General features: G+C 43.9%; 1 protein-coding gene across 1 annotated transcript in view; it reads right to left on the bottom strand.

Moving 5' to 3' along the window:
• Positions 1–23472, bottom strand: part of NBAS (NBAS subunit of NRZ tethering complex) — an 892343-nt gene that overhangs the window by 693581 nt on the left and 175290 nt on the right. The window contains exons 16-19 of the mRNA XM_030198850.1: positions 13353–13478; positions 11869–12020; positions 2465–2602; positions 1289–1367 (exon numbers count right to left, since the gene is read on the bottom strand). Coding sequence (XP_030054710.1) covers positions 1289–1367; positions 2465–2602; positions 11869–12020; positions 13353–13478 — 495 coding nt within the window. The remainder of the gene's footprint in view (positions 1–1288; positions 1368–2464; positions 2603–11868; positions 12021–13352; positions 13479–23472) is intronic.

Genomic DNA, 23472 nt, shown 5'->3' with positions numbered 1-23472 from the left:
AAAAAAAAAGAGTGACTGAAGCTAAACGCAGAAAACTAAAGTAGCTGAAAACCTAAGAGTGCTAAAATGGGTGAAGGTACAGTAGGACAACAAAAACTATTCTCAAAGACGTATGCAGAGAATTTCTTTGAGGTTAGACTCATTTGAGTCACAGCAGTTCATTTTAAATCCCTCATGATCTTCAGAAGAGGAAGATTGCTGCTGGATTTGTTCACCCTTCTAAAAGTTGAAGGAGACTTACTTGTTGGTGAAAGTGTCATGAAGTCTTTTAATGTCAGCACCTTCATCCTCTTAGCACACAGAAATACCCTTTTCACAGGCCACCCAGTTTAGTGTTCAGTTTTAATCCAAGAATAAGCATGGAAACCTTTGATTGCCATGTTCCTGGCACTCATTAGCTATTTCTGGAACCCACTCACTTTTCATCAGCCATAGCCAGGAATACTGCGCCACCTAGCTGAATTCAACTGAGACAGAGAAGAAAAAAGTAAAGCAAGTACCAGCTTAATTATTAGGATCCCAATAAGGGAAAAGGACTTGTGAGAGGAAAGAGCAGAAATGAAGAGAAAACTAAGATAATACAAGACCAGAAGTTCAAATGGTAAAAATAGGGGTTTGTTTGGGGGGTTTTTTAACCAGAGAGTTAGTATGCTTCTGGCCAGATCAGTAGACTGTAAAAACTAAGGGATCCCATATGGGAGGAAATGCATGACAACCATCACAAAAGCTCAAAAAAGACTTCTAGAATTTTCTGAACTCTGAGACAGAGAAAAAAATAAGCCTTTCATTATTGACACTACTGCAAAGGTTCCCAAGGCTTTGCCCTTTCCATAAAGACAACAGTACTAGAAGGTTGTGCAAGCTGAGAGATAACCCAGAGTGCAACTATGGATAAACTTTTCAAACCATGGAGATCATTACATCAATTGTCAATTAATATCCATCTTGGATACCCTCTCATTTCTCCCCATGGTATTTCAGAAGGCCAATGAATGGATTGATCAACTGGACATGATATGAAAAAAAGCAGAAGCCAAACACAAAACTATGGCATACCGATGGTGAAACATTATGACATTTTAAGCCAAAGACAAGGTCCTGATAATGAAGGAAACTGACCGAACATTTCATTTAGCACTTCTCATTCATCCTATTTTTTTTCTATCTTCACTTTTGACAGTTTCGCCTATTGCTTTTCCAAAGTGCCCCTTCTACCTGAACTCAGCTTTAGTACCAAAGTAGTGCTTCAAGAAATAAGGTTTATATGTCTTTTAGAAAGTATACTCACTTCATATGTTGACAGTCGATCTAAGTAGGTTAATAATTTTAGTCTGCAGCAGCAAAGTTCTTTCTGTTCCAATGTTAGCCTGTTTTAAAAGAAAAGCACCATATCAAGATACGTTCAGCTGATTAATTCTTCAGTGCTCACAATTTAAACAAAGGGAAGGAGGCAGTGTAATTGTCTTAATATATTTAAGATGAACAAAACTAAGCTCAAGCTGACTGTAAGTTGTGACCTTGATGACAGCTATGTAACCTCTTGTTTTCCAATAGTATTTGTTAGGGGAAAAGTTATTTTGAAGTAGTGAAAATGGAAAACATAAATAGGTTTTACTAGCTCAAAAATAATACATTTTGACAATTGCTAGCATTACCAAAGCTAAACCACATTTCATGCTACTGAGATTATGGAACTAAAATAATTTGCATTAGCTAGGTCACTCTGAATATGAATTTCATTGAACTCGGTTTCTACTGGCTCCCTTTTTGAGCTAATTTGTAGTTTCCTATTTTTGCCCTACGGATTATATTGTTTATATCATTACAGTCTAGAGCAGGGGTTTTCAACCCAGTCCTCGGAGCATCCTGAAAACCCTGACTGGCTGGTCATCTGGTCATTTAGGGCAATTTTTTGTGGCTTAGTCATTATTAAAACAGGTCTAGCTCAAAACATCTTAGTTACAGTCCTGTACACTTAAGTTTTCTTACATTATGGCAGAAAATCATCCGTGTTAGGAACACCCTAATCCCCCCCCAGCACCCCCGACATGCCCCCTTGTGATTAGGATGCACTGCAGATGAACTGTATAGATAAACGTCTGCAAAATGGGTTTCAAAAATAGTGATTTGAACATTTTGGCAAACAAAACGTCCAAATGCTGCTTTATGCCACTTTTTAAATGTTTTTCTCTTTCGAAAATGAGCCCCATAGTAACCTATGGAACTCTGTAAGTCTAAGTGCTTTGAAAATTAGCCCCAATGTGTCATAGTCCTGTGGTAACATATCACTGCTGTGTGCTAATAGTTGCCATACAGTAATGCAAGCACAAGCATGATGAAAATACAGTAATGCTGGTGATACAATAAACTATTTGGGATATGTCACTAATACATGTACATATTCTGAAGCAGTAATGCAGCTGAAGTCATACATTAATATACTACTTATAAAAATTAGATTTACTTTGAAAAATTCACTAATTTAAGCAATTCTTGGCGTTTTCTGGTTTCTCTCGCTCTCTGATTCTCTACTTCTTCAGCAGGTATCAAAAATTCTTCATAGGGAATTTCATCAATGTCTACCTCCCCAGGAAGGACAAATCTGGCAATAAGTAAAAACAAAAACAAAAAAAATGTTCACAAACATTATAAATGCCTAGTCATTATCAGCTGAGGCATTTTTTTGTTGTTGTTGTTTCAACAGATTACATTTTCAATAGGAACAATTATAGTACATTATTTAGCAGAATAATTTTAAACCCCTTTGGTCCAAGATAAAAGTACATTATTTGTCATTACAAAAAGAAGAAAACCAAGCTCAACCCTTCAGTTAAGAAAAACTCTTACCTAAGAAGCAGAGGGAACAATATTTTTTTTTAAAAAGCTGCACTTCTAAAATGTATGCACCTTTTAATCCTAAATTTGTCATCTATTTTCAGTGAAACTTAGGGGCCTAAGTTTTAAGATGAACATTTTTCTTAATTTAGGAGTTTAAAACTATCCAGGGTTTAGACAACTTTTACAAAGCCAGGCATGGTTTGTGCATATTTAGATGGGATTAGGGCCAGCCTAAAACAAAATAAACATTTGTTCCCCATTTCAGAAAGGGAATGCACGTCTTGTGTCCAAGTAGAACATTATTAGGACTTACACCTGCTACCCAGAACAACTAGGTTTCAGAAAAGTGAATGTACTGAGCAGCCCTCCACTGAAGGAACCGGGAGAGGTTGCTCCCTTAATCTCTCAATGGTCTATGTCCCGCTCTGTGATAACTTTGGGAATAATACACAAGTATTTGTCTAAAATGGTCGACAAATGTGTACATTCCAGCACAAAAAAAGTGCATTTATTTATTTATTGTTTGCATTTGTATCCCACATTTTCCCACCTCTTTGCGGGCTCAGTAAGATAAGAATAATGAAAATAATGAAAATGCATGTTAACTCACAATAACATATATGTGTATGTGCCTGTGTTGACTCCACTAATATTTTATGGTTATATAAAATGGATGCTCTTGCCACACATAACCAGCACAAAAAGAGTATTTCTCAATGTATTTTAGAAAAGGCTCTATGTCAGCAGACTAACCAGCAAAATGTGGATGGAAAAACACCATAAAAAGTGCAAAAGGGAGGAAAAGACCTCAAAAACAATGTCTGTGGATGTGAGGAAATATTTGCTACTCACTGAGGGGCATTTCTGACCGGGGACACCCATCTCTAAGGGCGCCCATCTCCGAGGACGGCGTCGCGAAGGAGCGGGGCCGACCGTATTATCGAACGAGATGGGCGTCCATCTTTCGTTTCGATAATACTGTTGGGGGTGGCCAAATCTCAACATTTAGGTCAACATTAAAAAGATGGTTGACCTAAATGCTAAGATCGTCGGAATTAGAGATAGGCGCCCTCGGTTTTCGCCGATAATGGAAACCAATGGCGCCCATCTCAAAAACAAATCCAAGGCATTTGGTCGTGGGAGGGGCCAGGATTCGTAGTGCACTGGTCCCCCTCACATGCCAGGGCACCAAACAGGCACCCTAGGGGGCACTACAGTAGGCTTCGCAAATTGGTCCCAGGTGCATAGCTCCATTACCTTGGGTGCTGAGCCCCCAAACCTCTCCCCAAAACCCACTCCCCACAACTATACACCACTACCATAGCCCTAAGGGGTGAAGGGGGGCACCTACAAGTGGGTACAGTGGGTTTCGGGTGGGTTTTGAAGAGCTCCCATTTTCCACCACAAGTGTAACAGGTAGGGGGGGGCTGGGTCCGCCTGCCTGAAGTCCACTGCACCCACTAAAACTGCTCCAGGGACCTGTATACTGCTGCAATGGACCTGAGTATGACATCTGACGCTGGCAAAAAAAAGTTTTTAAAGTTGTTTTTTTGAGGGTGGGAGGGGGTTAGTGACCACTGGGGGAGTCAGGGGAGGTGATCCCCGATTCCCTCTGGTGGTCATCTGGTCAGTTCAAGCACTTTTTGGGACTTGGACCTGAAAAAAAAGGGACCAAATAAAGTGGACCAAATTCTCGCTAGGGACGCCCTTCTTTTTTCCATTATTGGGCAAAGCCGGCCATCTCAAAGCACGCCCCCGTCCCACCTTCGCTACCCTACCAAAACGCCCCCTTGAAGTCTGGCCAGCTCCGCAACGGAAAGCGGTTGGCGCCGGCCAAAATTGGCTTTCGATTATACCGATTAGGCCGGCTTTAAGAGATCGCCGGCCATCTCCCGATTTGTGTCGGAAGATGGCCGGTGATCTCCTTCGAAAATAAGCTGGAATGTCACCCAGGCAAAACTTATAATCATTGGCCATAAAACCTCCAGCATCATTGTGCAAATAAATTGTGCATAGGTATGTTTATACACGTTGGTTTCAAGACAGTCTCAGTTTCAAAGTTATTTAAATACCGTTATAGCTTCAATCAAATTACGTTCAAAAAACAGCACATACCGTTTTTCCATTCCCAACGGGGTCCCGTTTCATTTAATGCTTCATCAGGGGATACCTTGTACTTACACATAATTAGCTCTTTACACAGAAAATAATGGGTTTTCCCGTTATTTACTTCTGAGCTTTGCTTGTTTAATTTGTTCCCTTAAGATCTTGATTTTACAGTCTTACTGGTAATGAAATGTTGTCTGTATGTGGCTAGATTTGCTATTTATTTATTTGGATTTATTTACTGCCTTTTTTGAAGGAATTCACTCAAGGCAGTGTACAGTAAGATAGCATTGACTAGAAATCTCATACTCTATTTTCAGTCAGTCAGTTGATGGTTCCAGAAACTGCACTATGTTGGTTCAATGGCATACTCAAACTGCTATTTGAAGAGACAGATTGGACAGCTTTATTTCCATATGGGCTATACTTCAAGCCTTTACTTTGGACTAGCTATCTAGTTTGCAAGGTGTGTTTGGGGGGGGGGGGTCTCTTTATACTCTTGAATTTACTCTGTGGATGGTATACTTGTTTTGTAAGTTATATTTTGAATAAAAATTTGAAAACCAAAAAAAAAAAAGGGAAGCACCATCACTGATTCCCCTTCACACACGGCACTGGGAGCCCTGGGTCATCAAACAGTTGGAGCACTCCCCCTCTACTGAAGGAGTGCCTTTGCCCTGGTCTCCAGGTAGCTGGGACCCAGTTTCCGTTACTGCATTCACAACTTTGCAGGCTGTTTCCAAACTAGTGTCCCAGCCTTTACCGATGTTGGCCCTAGATGAAGGGATCCAGGCCATGCTCCAAGAGATCTTGGCGAGGCTTCTCCAGGTGTAAAGCTTATCAGCACCGAGGGCACTTGCACAAGCCTTGACTCTACCGTTGCCTGCCTCACAGGGCCCTCAGCCTGTGGTGCGATCACCGATGCCAGCATCACATGGGGCATCAGCGTTGACACCCGATTATGTAGGTACCCACTCAACTTCTGTTGAGGAAGCTTTGCCAGAGTCTAAGGGCTAACCTGCAGCTTGATGCCATCCCAGGCATGGACATGGTTCCTCTCTTCCAAGGCAGGTGAGGACTCAGTCCTCCCAATCAGAATATTATGCTAATTTCAATCAAACCGCTCATAGGAGTCCAATGATTATCAAAGAACTTCTCGTTGGAGAAATCCTATGGAATTTCATCAGAGCCCTCCCCTCCAGAGGAGAGTCTCCAACTGAGAGTTTCTTCTTCGCTGCTTTTGTAAATGAGATGAGGACTGCTCTCCCTATTAAGTTAGAGATGGAAGATGAGCCCAGGCTGAGATGTCCAAGGTCCTAGAGATGCCGTGACTGTCCCTCTTCACAGGATCCTTTGAGACATTCAGGTGAAGAATTGGGAATTTGTCTGTCCTAGTTATGGCCAAAAAATTGACACCATGTATCGAATTCAAAGTGCACTTGGATTTGACAGGCCACAGTTGCCTCATCATTCCTTGGTGACTGAATCCACACTTAAGGAGCCAGGAGCTCCAGGGACTTTGCCTCAGCTCTCCCAGGCAGAGAAGCCCGGACACTGGATTCATTTGGGTGTAAGATGTATCAGGCCTCAATACTCATCTCTCGTAATCAAATCATACCAGCTCTACATGAGCCTTTATTTGAGGCACTTGAAGAACAGTATGTCTGAATTGGAGGGCACTCTCCCTCCAGAGAAGGCTGAGTCACTTTGATAGTTGACAGTGAAGCAGAAAGCCTGCTGTAAATTTCTGGCCAGGGGTGATTGTGACACCTTTGGAGTGGAGGAGTAGCCTAATGGTTAGTGCAGCAGGCTTTGATCCTGATGACTTGGATTTGATTCCCACTACAGCTCCTTATGATCTCAGGCAAGTCACTTAACCCTCCATTGCCCCAGGTACAAAAAGTTAGATTATCAGCACTCTAGGAACAGAAAAAGTACCTGCATATAATGTATAGAGCACTGTAATGTCTGGTAGCGATATAGAAATTATTATTAGTAGTAGTAGGACATAGTGTCCAGGATCTCTGCTCAGAGTACAGCAAAGCACAGACTCTCATGGCTGTGTCTCTCTGACGTGGACCCAACGGTTCAGCAGAGATTGGTGGATGCTACTTGCCATGGAGATAACCTTTTTAGGTAAAAAGTGGAAGAGGTCGCTGACCTGATTAACAAACATACAGATACCACTGACACCTCTCCCAGCAGACACCTTCTGTGCCCTCCTCTAACAGGCTTTCTGGCAAGTCAAAGCGAGGTCCCTAACACTCTCAGAGGCATACATACAATCCTTCCTCACCCTGCTAAATCTGTTTAGCCCCAGCACGCTCGTTCTCATCAACAGCATGAATAGAACGCCCAAACGGCTACCCAGTCAAAACAGGGGACAATTTTTGACTGGCTCAAGGAGAGCATAGCCACAATCAAAGTGACCATTCTGGGCAACCTTCCGGTCAGGGGATGCCAGGTTTTTTTTCCAAGAAAGGTGGCCCCTTATAACCTCCAACCAGTGAGTTCTTCAAATAGTCCATCTTGAATACACTTTCCACTGGTGAAAGAAACCTCCGAATTGCGCACCAAGAATCTCTCAGAGGGCATCTCCAAGGTTTTGCTGGCTCCCAGGAAAGATTCTAAGAGGTGTTATACTTTCAAATGGAGGACAACTCCCATCTGATGAGAGCCGGGCCCTACATCTTCTTTCTTGCCCTACATAGAAGCTGCATGAATACCTCCTACACCTCTCTGAGTCTGGTCTGAAGACCAACTCTGTAAGGGTTCACCTGAGTGCAATTAGTGCTTATCATCATAGTGTAGAGAGTAAGCCCATTCCTAGACAGCCTCTAGTAGTTAGAGACATGAGAGTTTTGCTTTTGACAAAACCTGCTCTCAAATTTCCACCTGTGTCATGGGACCTCAACGTCATCCTTACCCAGCTGATGAAAGCTCCTTTCGAGCACCTGGATTCCTGTCCCCTGAAGTACTTGACCTAGGTAGTCTTGTTTTTTGGTGGCAGTTCCTTCATCTGACAGAGTGAGCTTTAAGCCCTAGTAGCAGATCCACCTTACATGAAATTTCATCACAACAGAGTAGTTCTTCAAACTTACCCCAAGTTCCTTCCAAATGAAGTGTCAGTTCCATTTTAATCAATCAATCTTTCTGCCAACATTCTTCCCAAAACCGAATGCCCATCCTGGCGACAGTGCACTGCACACCATGGTCTGCAAGAGAGCCTTGGCCTTTTACCTAGAGCAATTAGGCTTTATAGACAGTCCACTCAAATATTGGTTCTTTTGATCCCAACAGGATGGGGGTGTCCATCGGTAAACGCATTCTTTCAAACTAGCTCACAGACTGCATTTTCTTTCACTTATACCCTGGCTGGGCTGGCTCTGGAGGATCAATTCAAGGCTCATAATGTCAGAGCTATGGCTGTGTCAGTAGCTCACTTGAGATCAGCCTCCATTGAAGAGATTTGCAAGGCTGCAACGTATACATCAGTCCATACATTCAAATCCCACTACTGTCTTGAAGCAGGATACCTGATGCAACAGACTGTTTGGTCAGACAGTCCTGCAGAATTTGTTTGGAGTCTAGAATCCAACTCCATCCTTCTAGACCTGTTTTATTCTTTTCCAGGCTGTATCCTCACAACCAATGTGTATATAGTTTTAAGTTAACTGACTATTTGGCCTTGCCATTGCGAGCCCATAGTGTCCTCAATTTGTTGTTTCCGGTGAGCCTTGGAGCTAGTGATTCCCACACATAAGACTAATATGGCCTGCTTCTCCTTGGAGTATGCGAATTTACTTACCTGAAGCAGGTGTTCTCCGAGGACAAGAATATCAATTAGTTTTACACACTCTCCCACCTCCCTTAGGAGTTGGATTTATTATGAGCTACGTTATAGTACTATCGGTTCTGCACTCGCAATTTGGTCATAAGTACATAAGTACATAAGTAGTGCCATACTGGGAAAGACCAAAGGTCCATCTAGCCCAGCATCCTGTCACCGACAGTGGCCAATCCAGGTCAAGGGCACCTGGCACGCTCCCCAAACGTAAAAACATTCCAGACAAGTTATACCTAAAAATGCGGAATTTTTCCAAGTCCATTTAATAGCGGTCTATGGACTTGTCCTTTAGGAATCTATCTAACCCCTTTTTAAACTCCGTCAAGCTAACCGCCCGTACCACGTTCTCCGGCAACGAATTCCAGAGTCTAATTACACGTTGGGTGAAGAAAAATTTTCTCCGATTCGTTTTAAATTTACCACACTGTAGCTTCAACTCATGCCCTCTAGTCCTAGTATTTTTGGATAGCGTGAACAGTCGCTTCACATCCACCCGATCCATTCCACTCATTATTTTATACACTTCTATCATATCTCCCCTCAGCCGTCTCTTCTCCAAGCTGAAAAGCCCTAGCCTTCTCAGCCTCTCTTCATAGGAAAGTCGTCCCATCCCCACTATCATTTTCGTCGCCCTTCGCTGTACCTTTTCCAATTCTACTATATCTTTTTTGAGATACGGAGACCAGTACTGAACACAATACTCCAGGTGCGGTCGCACCATGGAGCGATACAACGGCATTATAACATCCGCACACCTGGACTCCATACCCTTCCTAATAACACCCAACATTCTATTCGCTTTCCTAGCCGCAGCAGCACACTGAGCAGAAGGTTTCAGCGTATCATCGACGACGACACCCAGATCCCTTTCTTGATCCGTAACTCCTAACGCGGAACCTTGCAAGACGTAGCTATAATTCGGGTTCCTCTTACCCACATGCATCACTTTGCACTTGTCAACATTGAACTTCATCTGCCACTTGCACGCCCATTCTCCCAGTCTCGCAAGGTCCTCCTGTAATCGTTCACATTCCTCCTGCGACTTGACGACCCTGTATATTCGCAGTGGGAACATGCCTCAAACTCAAAGAAAAACTACACTAGGCACCGTTTCCACACCAGACTCTGATTGATGGATGAAGTCACCCACATTTAAGAGTAATTGGCCTGGTGTCCTCAGAGAACACATGCCACAGGTAAATAACTTCGCTTTTTTGAGCAAAAAGCATGTTTTACACAAAGAAAATGCTTTATAAAATTACCCCCAAAGAATAATTTTATAATAAGATGCATTAAAAAATTTTTTAAATGTATACTTCTGTTATAAAGGCAATATATGTATATGCCTTTATAAAATAAATGCACTGAACAACTTCTAATAACGCACACATGCTCTTGCACAAAGCTACACCTCCTCTGAGGCAGGTGCAACTTTCTGCATGAACACTGTATATATGTATTCTATCAAATACTCATGTACCACCTTGCAACGCCACCCCTGGGAAAACGTATTCAAGGTCCAAGTGAAAGTACATGTGCTCCTGTTGGCATGATGCTTAAAATGTAGGAGGGAGTGATTCTATAAGGAACCACCTAGCTTTAGGTGGCAGGACAGCGCAGTATTCTATTCATTCACATGTGCAAATGTGGAAAAGTACAGACCAGGATTTAGGCAGAGTTTGGGAGGAACACACAAGTACATGTATTAATTATAAACTTCTATCATATATATGTGTTTGCTCTAATATCTAAGCACAGGCACTTACACCAGCTATGGGGCTGGTATAAGCGACCAAGCTGTACATGTGAGCACATTTTTGGCCACTTGTGCTAAAATTAGGCACCTATTTTTCTTCATGGAATAGGCTTCTTTATTAGTAGTCCTGTTATAAATTATCTCAAACTTCTTTAGAAAATTATGCCCCCCTCTTCCAGGGCTAATGCAGTAAGAGTGTAAAAAAAATCCTTGCAAAACAATTATCACTAATTTCTCTCTCTTTTTTAGCTATTGCATTAAAATAATAGTTAGATTCAAGGCCAATGTAATCGACTGTGGTAAAAATGCACATAAACGTTTAGCACTTTTTTCACTGGCACTGTAAAATTTAACTCCACTTCCAAAGTAAGTTAATGAGATACCTAGTACAGAAGTTTAAAAATTGTGATAAAATGGAAATGAAGTAAACTTCAGTTCCATTTTAATATCAATGGTTACAGGTAGAATCCCAGTTTAACTCACACCTCTTATTACTGAGCTTAAAACAAAAAAAAAAAAAAAACCTTAAGGATCTCTCATCCAATCCAAGGTATCTTTAACCCACTCTGTCCCACCATTCACCCCCTCACCTAGCCCACTTCCCCAAGTCAGAATATCAATAAAATAAACTGGACAATTTTCAGGACTAGATTTAGACAAATGGAGCTCTGTATTGTAGGCCACAAACATTATTCTCTGTCTGTCACATACACTAAGGGGCCCTTTTTACTAAAATGTGTTAAGTTTTTGCACCTACTCTGCTCTATAGCAAATATTAACATGTGTTAAGTGCAAAGGCTGTGCAGTAACTCTGAGGGCATGCCCAGCAGATCCCCTGCAGTGACCACACAGAAAAGTTCTTCACCATACGTTAAAGACTATTTCAATTAGCATTGGGGCACTTACTGTCTTCCTCTTGAGGCAGTAAGTGTAACTACATTAAGCACACAAATGACAGCATGCGGAAAATATGGTACGCTAATTGCAGTGTGCAGTCCACGCCCATTCTCCTCCAATAACCTGCCCTGTTCCAGCCCTAACACAGCATATGGTTAACACATAAATTAGTGTTCACTGTCATAACACCATGGAAACAGCTACCGTGCTTGCACAGTAACAGCGCATGCTGATTTGTGCACCGACTGCTTAACAAACATTTAAAAAAGAGCCCCTAAATGTATTTTCAGTACTGTAGCAAACATTTACTGCATTTATATTTTATGGTACATTTATTGCAATAGCCATCTGTTAACTACCCTGACCATTCTGTTCAAAATCTTTCACAACATTAAGGAAAATATTGTATTAATTTCAAACAAACCTTCCATCATCTTCATTTTTCCCCATTGCTACGAGAGCTTCTATATCTGTGCCTTTCAAGCCATACTGAAGCAATTCTTTGGCAGCATCCACATTCTCAGGAACTCTTTCCACACATTCATGAAGAACCCAGGATCGTTTCTTAATTTTACTCTGAGCAGGAAATAGAAATATCTCAGTAAAACAGATTATCAGTTCAACGTGACATTAATTCTTTTTTACCTCAGCATTATAAGCAAGTGGCTAGTGGGCAGGAGGACAAATAGTCAGCATGATATGTCATGTGTCTGAAGGAAGGAGCTTAAAGCAGGGTTGTCCAACCTCAGCCCTCGAGGGCCGCAATCCAGTCAGGTTTTTAGGATTTCCTAATGAATATGTACGAGATCTATTTGCATGCACTGCCTCCACTGTATGCAAATAGATATCGTGCATAGTCACTAAGGAAATTCTGAAAACCCGAACTGGTGAGGGCAGAGGCTGGACACATTTCAGCTAAAGCGACTGTTCTGGTTTCTCTTATATACCACTACTAACCTGGCCAGTTAAGTTCTGAATATCAGCACTTAACTGGCCAAGTGCCGACTCCATCCCCATAACACCCCTAAAAAGTCATTTTTTAATTTGGCGCTAACCAGTTATTTTCAGGGGTGCTAACCGGTTAAGTGCCACTGAAAACGACTGGATAGCCCCAAACAGGAGATTTAACTAGCTAGGAGCTACTGGATGGTTAAATTGTGTTGAATAATTGACCCCTTTATGTTTTAATGAAAGGAGCTGTTAAAATAACTCCTAGCTGCCTTCTATTTAATTCCCAAAACAAAAGCAGGGTTCGTGCATAGCTGTACTTTCTAGGCATTTACCCTATTCTGCAACCTCTAATAGGCAAAATAATTCCACTGTGACAGGAATGGTTGACATCCTTTCAATATCAAATATAAGCATGGATTTCAGGGTTACAAGAAATTTGTGAGATTTACTTCTATACCACAGTTCAGTTTATGTTAATTTCTGGTTGTTAATTCTGGTGGAAGGTTGTAATACAGGGATGGCAAACACTACAAACAGGACTAACAGAAAATAGATAAACGCATACATCCATGCATACATATTTTAGCCATACTAATTTAGCAGATCTCCCAAATAATTCTATTCTTGCAGTCACAATCAGTAAAAAGAATGCAAATTGAGTATTTCAGAATATGAGAGTTTACAACTGGGATCTATTCCTATGGAAAACAACTAAGACACCTGAATTACAAGCAGCCTGTGATCTCTAGAGCTTTATTGTGGACCTTTATTATACAGGTGTTCTGGTGATATATTTTAGGCGCTCTATTCTTTCATGAGAAATCCATTTTAATAAAATTCATAGCATTTTTCTTGTAGGGTACAGACACATTACTATTCGAATGTATACAGACTCTCTGTTGCAAGCTAATTGAATGAACATTAACAAGCTAAATGCTGGACTTGATTAAAACCTACCAGATAGTCTTGAATAGATGCAATATTTACTGCCGACTTCCTCCACTGTCGTTGGTATACAAGGTCGGTATCAAGGTCATATGAATGTGCCAAAGACAAAGCTTCACCATATTCTTCATTTTCAATCTAAAATAAGGCACCAATTAAAGCCTCAGTTTCACTCACATTCAGACTTAAAATTATTGCGCTATATAAACCTTTTGTTTATTTGATATTTATAGTGATCTAGCTACAGTTTTAAGGATGAGAAGCTCATGCTATTTATGTCTTATCTCACACATTAATTTTCTCCTTTTGAGCAACAGCATAAGATTTTTTTTGTTTTTTGTTAATATGCATTGGGACATTTTTCATACCACTCACACAGCTGCACTTACTTTTCACTGACAGACTTTGTGTTCCAAGTTAAAGCATGTGTGTATGTTCACTTTGAAGACAGTCAAAAGAAAACTACCCACAAATACTTGAAGGTATCATCGCCAATCAAAACAGTGCACATATTTTTTAAAATACAACCAAAACCTCAGTGGGAAATATTCCAGTAGTCTCTTTCCACAAGAAAATATTGTTTTACCCAAAGAACTGGCTTTGAATATGGCCTTAAGGTTATATATGACAACTATGGACTCCATTTAAGGAAAGCCAGATTGTGGGATGACTGTTCAAAAAGTTTAGACAAATAAAGAACCTGCATGGGAGGCCAAGCAGCAAAGACAGGCCAATAATGACCATATAATGAGATCTCTGGGGCTGGGCCAACTCCAAACCATGAAATGGGTGAAGCTCATTACCCCTTCTGCAAAATGGAAAGTCACTAGTACCATTATATCCCTACTGAAAAAGATTGGGGAAAAGGATGATCTAAGGTCAAGCTATATCATCAGCTTATACTTAGGGCATAAAGCCCAAAAACACTTCTATACTTCATTCACAATCACAAGCAGGTTTCCCTTGCATATATAAACATTTGGCTGCATGCCAAAAGGATACAATAGGGAAAGACAAACACAAAAAAGTCAGATACATGCAAAATGTCTTACCAGTAATAAAACGAAAAAAACAGCTTGGCAAAATTAAACACATTGAGAATTGCTGCCATGCAAAGTCAGCATGAGTCAAACTGTTAAACGCCTTCTACCCACTCCCACCCCTTTCAAACATTCTTGTTCATCATGAAGAGTATAGAATTCCTATGAATCTAGCCAAACACATATTTCCAGAATACACACCATACAGTCCTTACAATCCCTGCACTGCTCTCATGCCCTTTTCATCTCAACACATCAACAAAGAAAAAAGGGCAATGAAAAATGGATCATCTTTCATATATAAGGGCACCGTCTCTAAAATACCTGCTCTGCAAAACTCTACAGATCCACCAGAGCAGAATGAGTTTTTACCATCCTGGCAAAACGCATCCTGGAATTTTGGACAACATATCTATTATTTGCATTGATACTTCAAACATATAAAAGGCGAGTGTCGTACTCACTCGCAAATGCGCAGTAGAGACTTCCCTCTCTGCCCCGCCCCTGCATCAATACGTGATGAGGGGGGCGGGACAGAGAGGGAAGTCTCTACTGCGCATGCCGCAGACGTACTCGCAACCGCTCCGCCCTCCCCCCCCCCCCCCCCCCGAGGTCACTGCTACCGCTCCCCCCACCCGGAGTCGCCGCCACCGCCGCCCCTCCACCCGGCCCGAGCACTGTCTTTCTTATTGAACTTACATCGCACCACGCAAACGCAGCAGGCACATCAGCAAAGCTGCCGTCGGGACGGCCTTCCTTCTCTGCCTGTGTCCCGCCCTCGCCGATTACGTCACACGAGGGCGGGACACAGGCAGAGAAGGAAGCCCGTCCCGATGGCAGCTTTGCTGATGTCCCTGCTGCGTCTGCGTGGTGCGATGTAAGTTCAATGACAGACAGTGCTCGGGCCGGGGGAGGGGCGGAGCAGCGGCGACCTCGGGGGGGGCCTCGGAACCCCCCCCCCCATTCCAAAACTAGCCCGTTTACACGGGCTCAACGGCTAGTTTGTACATAAAAGAAGCCCAGCACGCTACTTGCTTTAACTGCATTGTATAGGCCTGCAAATTGCTACACGTAACCAAACTAACCTGTTCTAAACACATGACTGGGTATATCTAGGGAGCAAGTGACTTTCTACTCCTCCTCTAAAAACTGTTGTCTACTGTGACAAAAGAGCACAGGCTGACTTTCTACTGGACCAAGGGACCACAAAGAAATGTGTATTACAGTAAGAAATAAAGTCCATCCATAGTTAAACAAAGAAAATGAAATTAAACTCTGGAATTCGTTGCCATAGAATGTGGTAAAAGCAGTTACCTTAGCAGGGTTTAAAAAATGTTTGGATAGCTTCCTAAAAGAAAACTCCATAAGCCATTATTAAAATGGACTTGGGAAAATCCACTGTTTATTTCTGAGATAAGCAGCATAAAATGTATTGCACTGTTTTGGGATCTTTAAAGGTACTTGTGACCTGGATTGGCCACCGTTGGAAACAAGATACGGGGCTTGATGGACCTTTGGTCTGTCCCAGTATGGCAACACTTATGCACTTATATGTACTTATCAAATACAGAATATAAAATTAATGGTGTATATCCAAATTACAAAATAAATTCAAAATAGTGAACCCACAGTACTGATCAAATAAACTACATAACCCAATGAACATATGACCACCCATGCTTAGGTGATAAAACCAAGGGTATGATACATACCTGTAGCAGTTGTTCTCCGAGGACAGCAGGCTGATTGTTCTCACGACTGGGTTGACGTCCGCGGCAGCCCCCACCAACCGGAAGAAGCTTCGCGGGACGGTCGGCACGCAGGCCACGCCCACCGCGCATGCGCGGCCGCCTTCCCGCCCGTGCGCGACCGCTCCCGCCAGTTGAATGACAAGCAATAAAATATGAAACACACAACTCCAAAGGGGAGGAGGGAGGGTAGGTGAGAACAATCAGCCTGCTGTCCTCGGAGAACAACTGCTACAGGTATGTATCATACCCTTTCTCCGAGGACAAGCAGGCTGCTTGTTCTCACGACTGGGGTATCCCTAGCTCTCAGGCTCACTCAAAACAATAACCCAGGTCAATTGAACCTCGCAACGGCGAGGGTACAACAGAAATTGACCTACGAAGAACAACTAACTGAGAGTGCAGCCTGACCAGAATAAATTCGGGTCCTGGAGGGTGGAGTTGGATTTACACCCCAAACAGATTCTGCAACACCGACTGCCCGAACCGACTGTCGCGTCGGGTATCCTGCTGGAGGCAGTAATGAGATGTGAATGTGTGGACAGATGACCACGTCGCAGCCTTGCAGATCTCTTCAATAGTGGCTGACTTCAAGTGGGCCACCGACGCTGCCATGGCTCTGACACTATGAGCCGTGACATGACCCTCAAGAGTCAGCCCAGCATGGGCGTAAGTGAAGGAAATGCAATCTGCTAGCCAATTGGAGATGGTGCGTTTCCCGACAGCGACCCCTAGCCTGTTAGGGTCGAAAGAAATAAACAATTGGGCGGACTGTCTGTTGGGCTGTGTCCGCTCCAAGTAGAAGGCCAATGCTCTCTTGCAGTCCAATGTGTGCAACTGACGTTCAGCAGGGCGGGTATGCGGCCTGGGGAAGAATGTTGGCAAGACAATTGACTGGTTAAGATGGAACTCCGACACCACCTTCGGCAGGAACTTTGGGTGAGTGCGGAGCACTACTCTGTTGTGATGAAATTTAGTATATGGAGCATGAGCTACTAGGGCTTGAAGCTCACTGACCCTACGAGCTGAAGTAACTGCCACCAAGAAAATGACCTTCCAGGTCAAGTACTTCAGATGGCAGGTATTCAGTGGCTCAAAAGGAGGTTTCATCAGCTGGGTGAGGACGACGTTGAGATCCCATGACATAGTAGGAGGCTTGATAGGGGGCTTTGACAAAAGCAAGCCTCTCATGAATCGAACGACTAAAGGCTCTCCAGAGATGGCTTTACCTTCCACACGATAATGGTAAGCACTAATCGCACTAAGGTGATTCCTTACTGAGTTGGTCTTGAGGCCAGACTCTGATAAGTGCAGAAGGTATTCAAGCAGGTTCTGTGCAGGGCAAGAACGAGGTTCTAGGGCCTTGCTCTCACACCAAACGACAAACCTCCTCCACTTGAAAAAGTAACTCTTTTTAGTGGAATCCTTCCTAGAGGCAAGCAAGACCCGGGAGACACCCTCAGACAGACCCAACGCAGCGAAGTCTACGCCCTCAACATCCAGGCCGTGAGAGCCAGGGATTGAAGGTTGGGGTGCAGCAACGCTCCGTCGTTCTGCGAAATGAGAGTCGGAAAACACTCCAATCTCCACGGTTCTTCGGAGGACAACTCCAGAAGAAGAGGGAACCAGATCTGACGGGGCCAAAAGGGCGCTATCAGAATCATGGTGCCGAGGAAGTGACGTCAGCGAAGCGAATGGCTGCTTAAACGCTGAGCTCCAAGGCACCCGCGGCTAGAAAGCAATCTCCTTCTCCCCCACGGTGGCGAATTGATAGCCAACAGAGTTATCAGAGATACCCAGATAGTGGTAAGGAAAAATTCAGGATGCAGGCGAACGGAGGAGCGGTAAATCTTACGCAATTCGCGTTTGAAGGCAGTGCGACGCAGAAAAAAAAAATGGCGGAACAGCCGGCACTGACCGCGTGCACACAAGACACGGCGCCAGAACTATTCACCTCTCAAGAACAAACAGATAGGTTGGGAGAAATCCTACCCGAGTTACGGGACTGGCTGCAGGAAATAAGATCTGATCTGAAGGTGGTTCGGGAGGAACTCACGAACCTGGGGGCCAGCCTGCGAGGAGAAATCGCGGAGATTGGCCAAAGAGTAGAAGAAGTAGAAACGCGAATGGAAGACCATACGGAGGCTCTGACAGCAGTTGAATTGCAAATCTCTGATATTAGTTTGGGGCAACAACAAATTAATGACAAGCTTGAGGACTTAGAAAACAGGAGCAGGCGCTGCAACCTCCGTTTTCGAGGCCTACCAGAGACTCCTGCCTACCGTGAGGCTGAGAATGTGATACAAAAAGTGGCTAGTGCGCTACTATTGACGGATGGAACCGAGGTGAGCCCAGAGGACATCAAACTGGAAAGGGCACACAGGGCGCTGGGCCCGACAAGACAGAATCTGCCCAAAGATATCATCGTGTGCTTTCGAGAATATGGGATGAAGGAGAAAGTGTTACAAGCAGCTCGCAAAAGCACAGAGTTTAAATGGGACACCCACCGCATAGAGGTATATCAAGATCTGGCAGCGGCGACATTAAAGCGGAGAGCTGAATTGAAACCGGTCACAGCGAAGCTACGAGAGATGGACATACGCTATAAATGGAGACATCCTTTCGCACTGGTGTTTTATAAAGAAGGCAAAATGCAGCAGATTCGAACGAGAGCAGAGGCACAGCGACTGTTCCCAGAGGGGCTGGCCGAGATCCCACCAAGTGCAGGAGGAAAAAGAGGCCACTCGGGAGGGAGGGCCACCCAGCCAAAATGGCAGCGAGCAGGACGCAACAGGCTGCAGAGACAACAATCAGCAAACCGTTTGACTTGAGATTCCCGGGGCTGAAGCAAGCAATCTTAGCGATTGGAGAATACAGCCCCCATGGCGTGCTGAGAGGACTGAAAAGATGATTGAGTGGTATCAAAAAGAGGGGTATATAGAGATGTGGGGGGGGAGGGATTGAGATGCTTAAAGTATTGATTTTATATGTATATAGTTGAAGTTATGTATCAATGCTAGAAAAGAACGACAATAGGGTGTGGAGGAGCCACTTCCTTCACGGGTAGCACCTAGCAACTAGAAGAAGAAGGGTGCTTAAAATGTATGAAGAGGAGGGGGTGGGGGGAGGGGAGGGAAAAGGGGGAGGGGGGAGGGTGGGAGGAGCAGACAGATATGATATAATCAAACGAAGGGAGACCCCGTGGGGAAGGCCAGAGGAAGCCTGGATGTACGAACAATATAAAAGCAAATGCCATGGCTCTTAACTGTGTAACGTTGAATGTGAGAGGGCTTAACTCCCCGCAGAAACGCAACCAGATGTTTAGAGAAATGCTGCGTTTGAAGGCAGATGTTGTGTTCCTCCAGGAGACGCACTTGAAGCGCGGGCATGAAAAATTGGTCAAACATAAACGATATCCCCTAATATACTATGCATCTAATATTGCAGGAACCAAAAGCAAAGGGGTCCTAATAGCGCTTTCCAGTGCGTGCCCATGGAGTGTGAACGAAGTGATACGGGACCCCGGGGGAAGGTATTTGATTCTGGTGGCCTCAATGCTAAATGTGCAGTACACTTTGATGAATGTGTACGCTCCCAATGAAGACCAAGGGGGGTTCATAAAAGAAATAGAGGGAGTAATTAGGAGGAGAGCAAAGGGCCTTCTATTGATTGGAGGCGACTTTAATGTCACCTTAAATCCGAGCGTAGATAACTCAGGGGGGACAGCAGGCTATGCCCAAAGGGATAGAGATGCAATGAATGAATGGATGGCCCGCGAGGGCCTTGTGGATATGTGGAGGGAAATCCATGGGACTGAAAGGGACTATACATATTTCTCCCCTAAGCATAAAACGTACTCACGCATAGATTACTGGTTGGGGGAGGAAACCTTTCGAGGCAAAATTTATAGGACTAAGATTGAGCCTTGCTCCTGGTCAGATCACTGCTCGGTCAGCATAGAGCTAAGCCTTATAAGAGAGAAGAGGGGCCACAGGAATTGGCGTATGAATGAAGCACTTTTGTTAGACCCTCAGCATGCAAGTGCAGTGGAGAAATGTATTGAGGAATACATCCGGTTGAATGACAATGGAGAAGCACGACCGGTGAGTGTATGGGAAGGTATGAAAGCGGTGGTGCGAGGGCATATCATTGCGCTGCAATCTCATGTAGATAAGGAAAGGAAACAGGGAGAGGCCACACTGCGGCAGCAACTAGACAATCTGGTAAAGGCACATAAGGCAGACCCCAGGGATAATGAGCGAGAGAGACAGATACAACAAATACGTAGACAACTAAATGAGACCCAACTAGCGGAAATAGCAGCTCAGTTACAAGCAGCGCAGCAGGAGCACTTTGAGTTCGGGAACAAGGCTAGCAGGTTATTGGCCCGTAAACTGCAAAAACGAGCACAACGTAACTCTATAGCTGCTATAAAGTCGGAGGGTGGAGAGATGTGCACCTCCACAGGGGCTATACAACACGCTTTTTGGGAATACTATGGCCAGCTTTATGAGAGGGAGCAAACTGCAAATAGGGAAGAGCAGGAAGAGTATATAAAGGACCTGGGCTTACAGGGGGTTTCAGAGAAGGACCGGGATGACATTTCAGCGCAAATAACAATAGAAGAAGTGGAAGAGGCGATAACAGGGATGCCTACACATAAGGCTCCAGGCCCAGATGGCTTCCCAATCAGATTCTATAAGATGTTTAAGAAATGGCTTGCCCCCCTGCTACTGCGGGCGATTGGGTCCTTCGACGAGGAACATTCACTGCCATACTCTTGGAGAGTGGCAGAGGTAGTACTGATCTTGAAGCCAGGGAAGGACCCGCAGAAGTGCGCGTCGTACCGACCCATATCCCTGCTAAATAATGACTACAAAATCTTTACTAAAATTTTGGCCAATCGATTGGGAGGGATAATGCCTCGTGTGGTCCATCAGGATCAAGCGGGGTTTATTGAGGGACGTCAAGGCAGTGACAATATAAGAACCCTGATGCATGTGATCCAACAGATTGAGGAGGAGGGGAGCCCAGCCCTGCTGCTGTCGATAGACGCAGAGAAGGCCTTTGACCGGGTGGACTGGGCCTTCCTGCAGTCTTTGATAGGGAGGATGGGCATGGGTGAGAGATTTGATAAGTGGATAAATCTTATATATGATAAACCTCTAGCCCTACTTAAGATCAATGGGGGGTTAACCGAGCCGGTCCAATTGTATAGAGGCACGAGACAGGGGTGTGCTCTGTCTCCCTTGCTGTTTGCATTGTCGATAGAACCACTGGCCAGGAAAATTAGAGAACAGGTTGATATTAGAGGGGTGGTTCGGGGTTCCCGTGAGCAGAAAATAATGCTTTTCGCAGACGATATCTTATTGACAGTTTCGAACCCGGTGCTGTCATTGCAGAAGGTGATGGAGATATTTGAACAATATGGGAGGATGTCAGGATTCAAGATAAATATGACAAAATCTGAGATTCTAAACCTGTCAGTAGACCAGGATGATATGAGAGAGATACAACAGCGTTACCCATTTGTATGGGCACAAAACTCTATTAGATATCTGGGAGTGCAGATAACAGCAAAAATAGATCAGCTATATCAGGCAAACTACCCCCAAAAAAGTAAAGAACTATTTCTGGAACTAGATAGATGGGAAGCCAGGACAGTGTCATGGTCGGGTCGAATTAATGCAATAAAAATGATTATACTACCCAAGTTATTATACATGTTCATGGCCTTACCGGTGCCTATTCCGCGTTCCTTTTTCCAGCAACTGCATAGAAAAGTATTTGCCTACATCTGGAAAAAGAAACCACCAAGAATCCGTAGGAGAGCAATGCACCACCCCCCAGCATTAGGAGGGATGGGTGTCCCTGATTTTTTCCTATACTATCAAGCAGCCCAATTAAAAATTTTGGCTGAATGGCAGCCCAGTAATAACAAGAAATGGCTCCACTGGGAAAGGGCATGGATGGGCACTAAATATTTAGGCAATGTGTTATGGGGACCGAAACAACAGATCCTGACAGCTCTTCGCAAGGTGCCGGTAGGACTAGCTCATCTGCTTAACACGTGGCTACAAGTTAGAAATAGAGTGTTCCCAGAGAGGCAATATTTCTTACAAACGGCTATAAGTGATGCCCCGGGTTTTTCTTTGGGGACGGAGGAAAAGACCTATCAAATGTGGGCCCGCAAAGGGCTATATAGGTTGGGTCAGTTATGGGATGAGAATGCGGTAAAAGATTTTGAGATAGTGAAGGAGGAATATGACTTATCCCCCAGGGACCTCGTGTACTACCACTGTGTGAGAGACTATATTCAGAGGAAAGCAAGGGATGAGCTGGAGCTGGCGGAGACGGGCTTAGAGCGGGCGATAAGGGTAGGAGGAGGGAAGGGATGTATAACTAGACTCTATAAGGCTCTTTTGCTCATGGGCTCCCCGATTGACTTTTATACAGACAGATGGGAGAAAACGTTACAAAAGAATTTCCCTACAGGCTGGTGGGCTAATAGCTTCAGGTTCCTGGTGCGCTCATCAATCACTCAGCCGATGATTGAAAGTGGGTACAAGATATTGTTTTGGTGGTACTATACGCCCCTACGCCTCCACAAGATCTATCCAAAGATATCTAAGGACTGCTGGCGCGAATGTGGGGGGCAGGGATCCTTTTTACACATCTGGTGGGAGTGTCCCAAGGTATGTGCCTTTTGGGAACAAATTATAGCTATAGTCAATGAACTGGGCACAGGGGGTTATACACGCCAGATAGAATACTGCCTATTGCATGCCCGCCCACAAAAAACTAGAGTACAAGAACATAAGCTTATTGTTCAGATATTTGCTGCGGCCAAAATGCAGCTGGCAAGGGCTTGGAAGACACGGGAAACTCCACCCTTGCAAAGAGTGGGATATAAAGTAGAATATATATACCAAATGGCAAAACTGACTGCGATGAGGAAGGGTTTGCTAGGGATGTTTCAGAAAACATGGGGCCCATACGAGGAGAAACGTGAGAAAATCTGGCTCCGGGGGGGAGGGGATAGTAATGGGGGCGAGGAGGGGAGGGAGGGAATGATGGAATAATAGTAAAGAAGGAATTATATTGTGTTGATAAAGTTGGTTGTGGGATGTTTTCTAATAGTAAGTTATTCCATATGTGTCTGTTCGATCAGTGATGTTTCCACATTGATGTAAAATTTCCATAAAATCTTTAATAAAATATGGTTAAAAAAAAAAAAAAGAATCATGGTGCCGCGGTCTTGCTTGAGCTTCAGTAAGGTCTTCCCCACCAAAGGTATGGGAGGATAAGCATACAGGAGGCCGGTCCCCCAATGAAGGAGAAAGG

The sequence above is a fragment of the Microcaecilia unicolor genome, chromosome 3 (genome assembly GCF_901765095.1).
Source record: "Microcaecilia unicolor chromosome 3, aMicUni1.1, whole genome shotgun sequence".
NCBI classification, from domain to species: Eukaryota; Metazoa; Chordata; class Amphibia; order Gymnophiona; family Siphonopidae; genus Microcaecilia; species Microcaecilia unicolor.
Note: the sequence above shows the minus strand (reverse complement) of the source record. Positions and strands in the feature narration are given on the sequence as shown.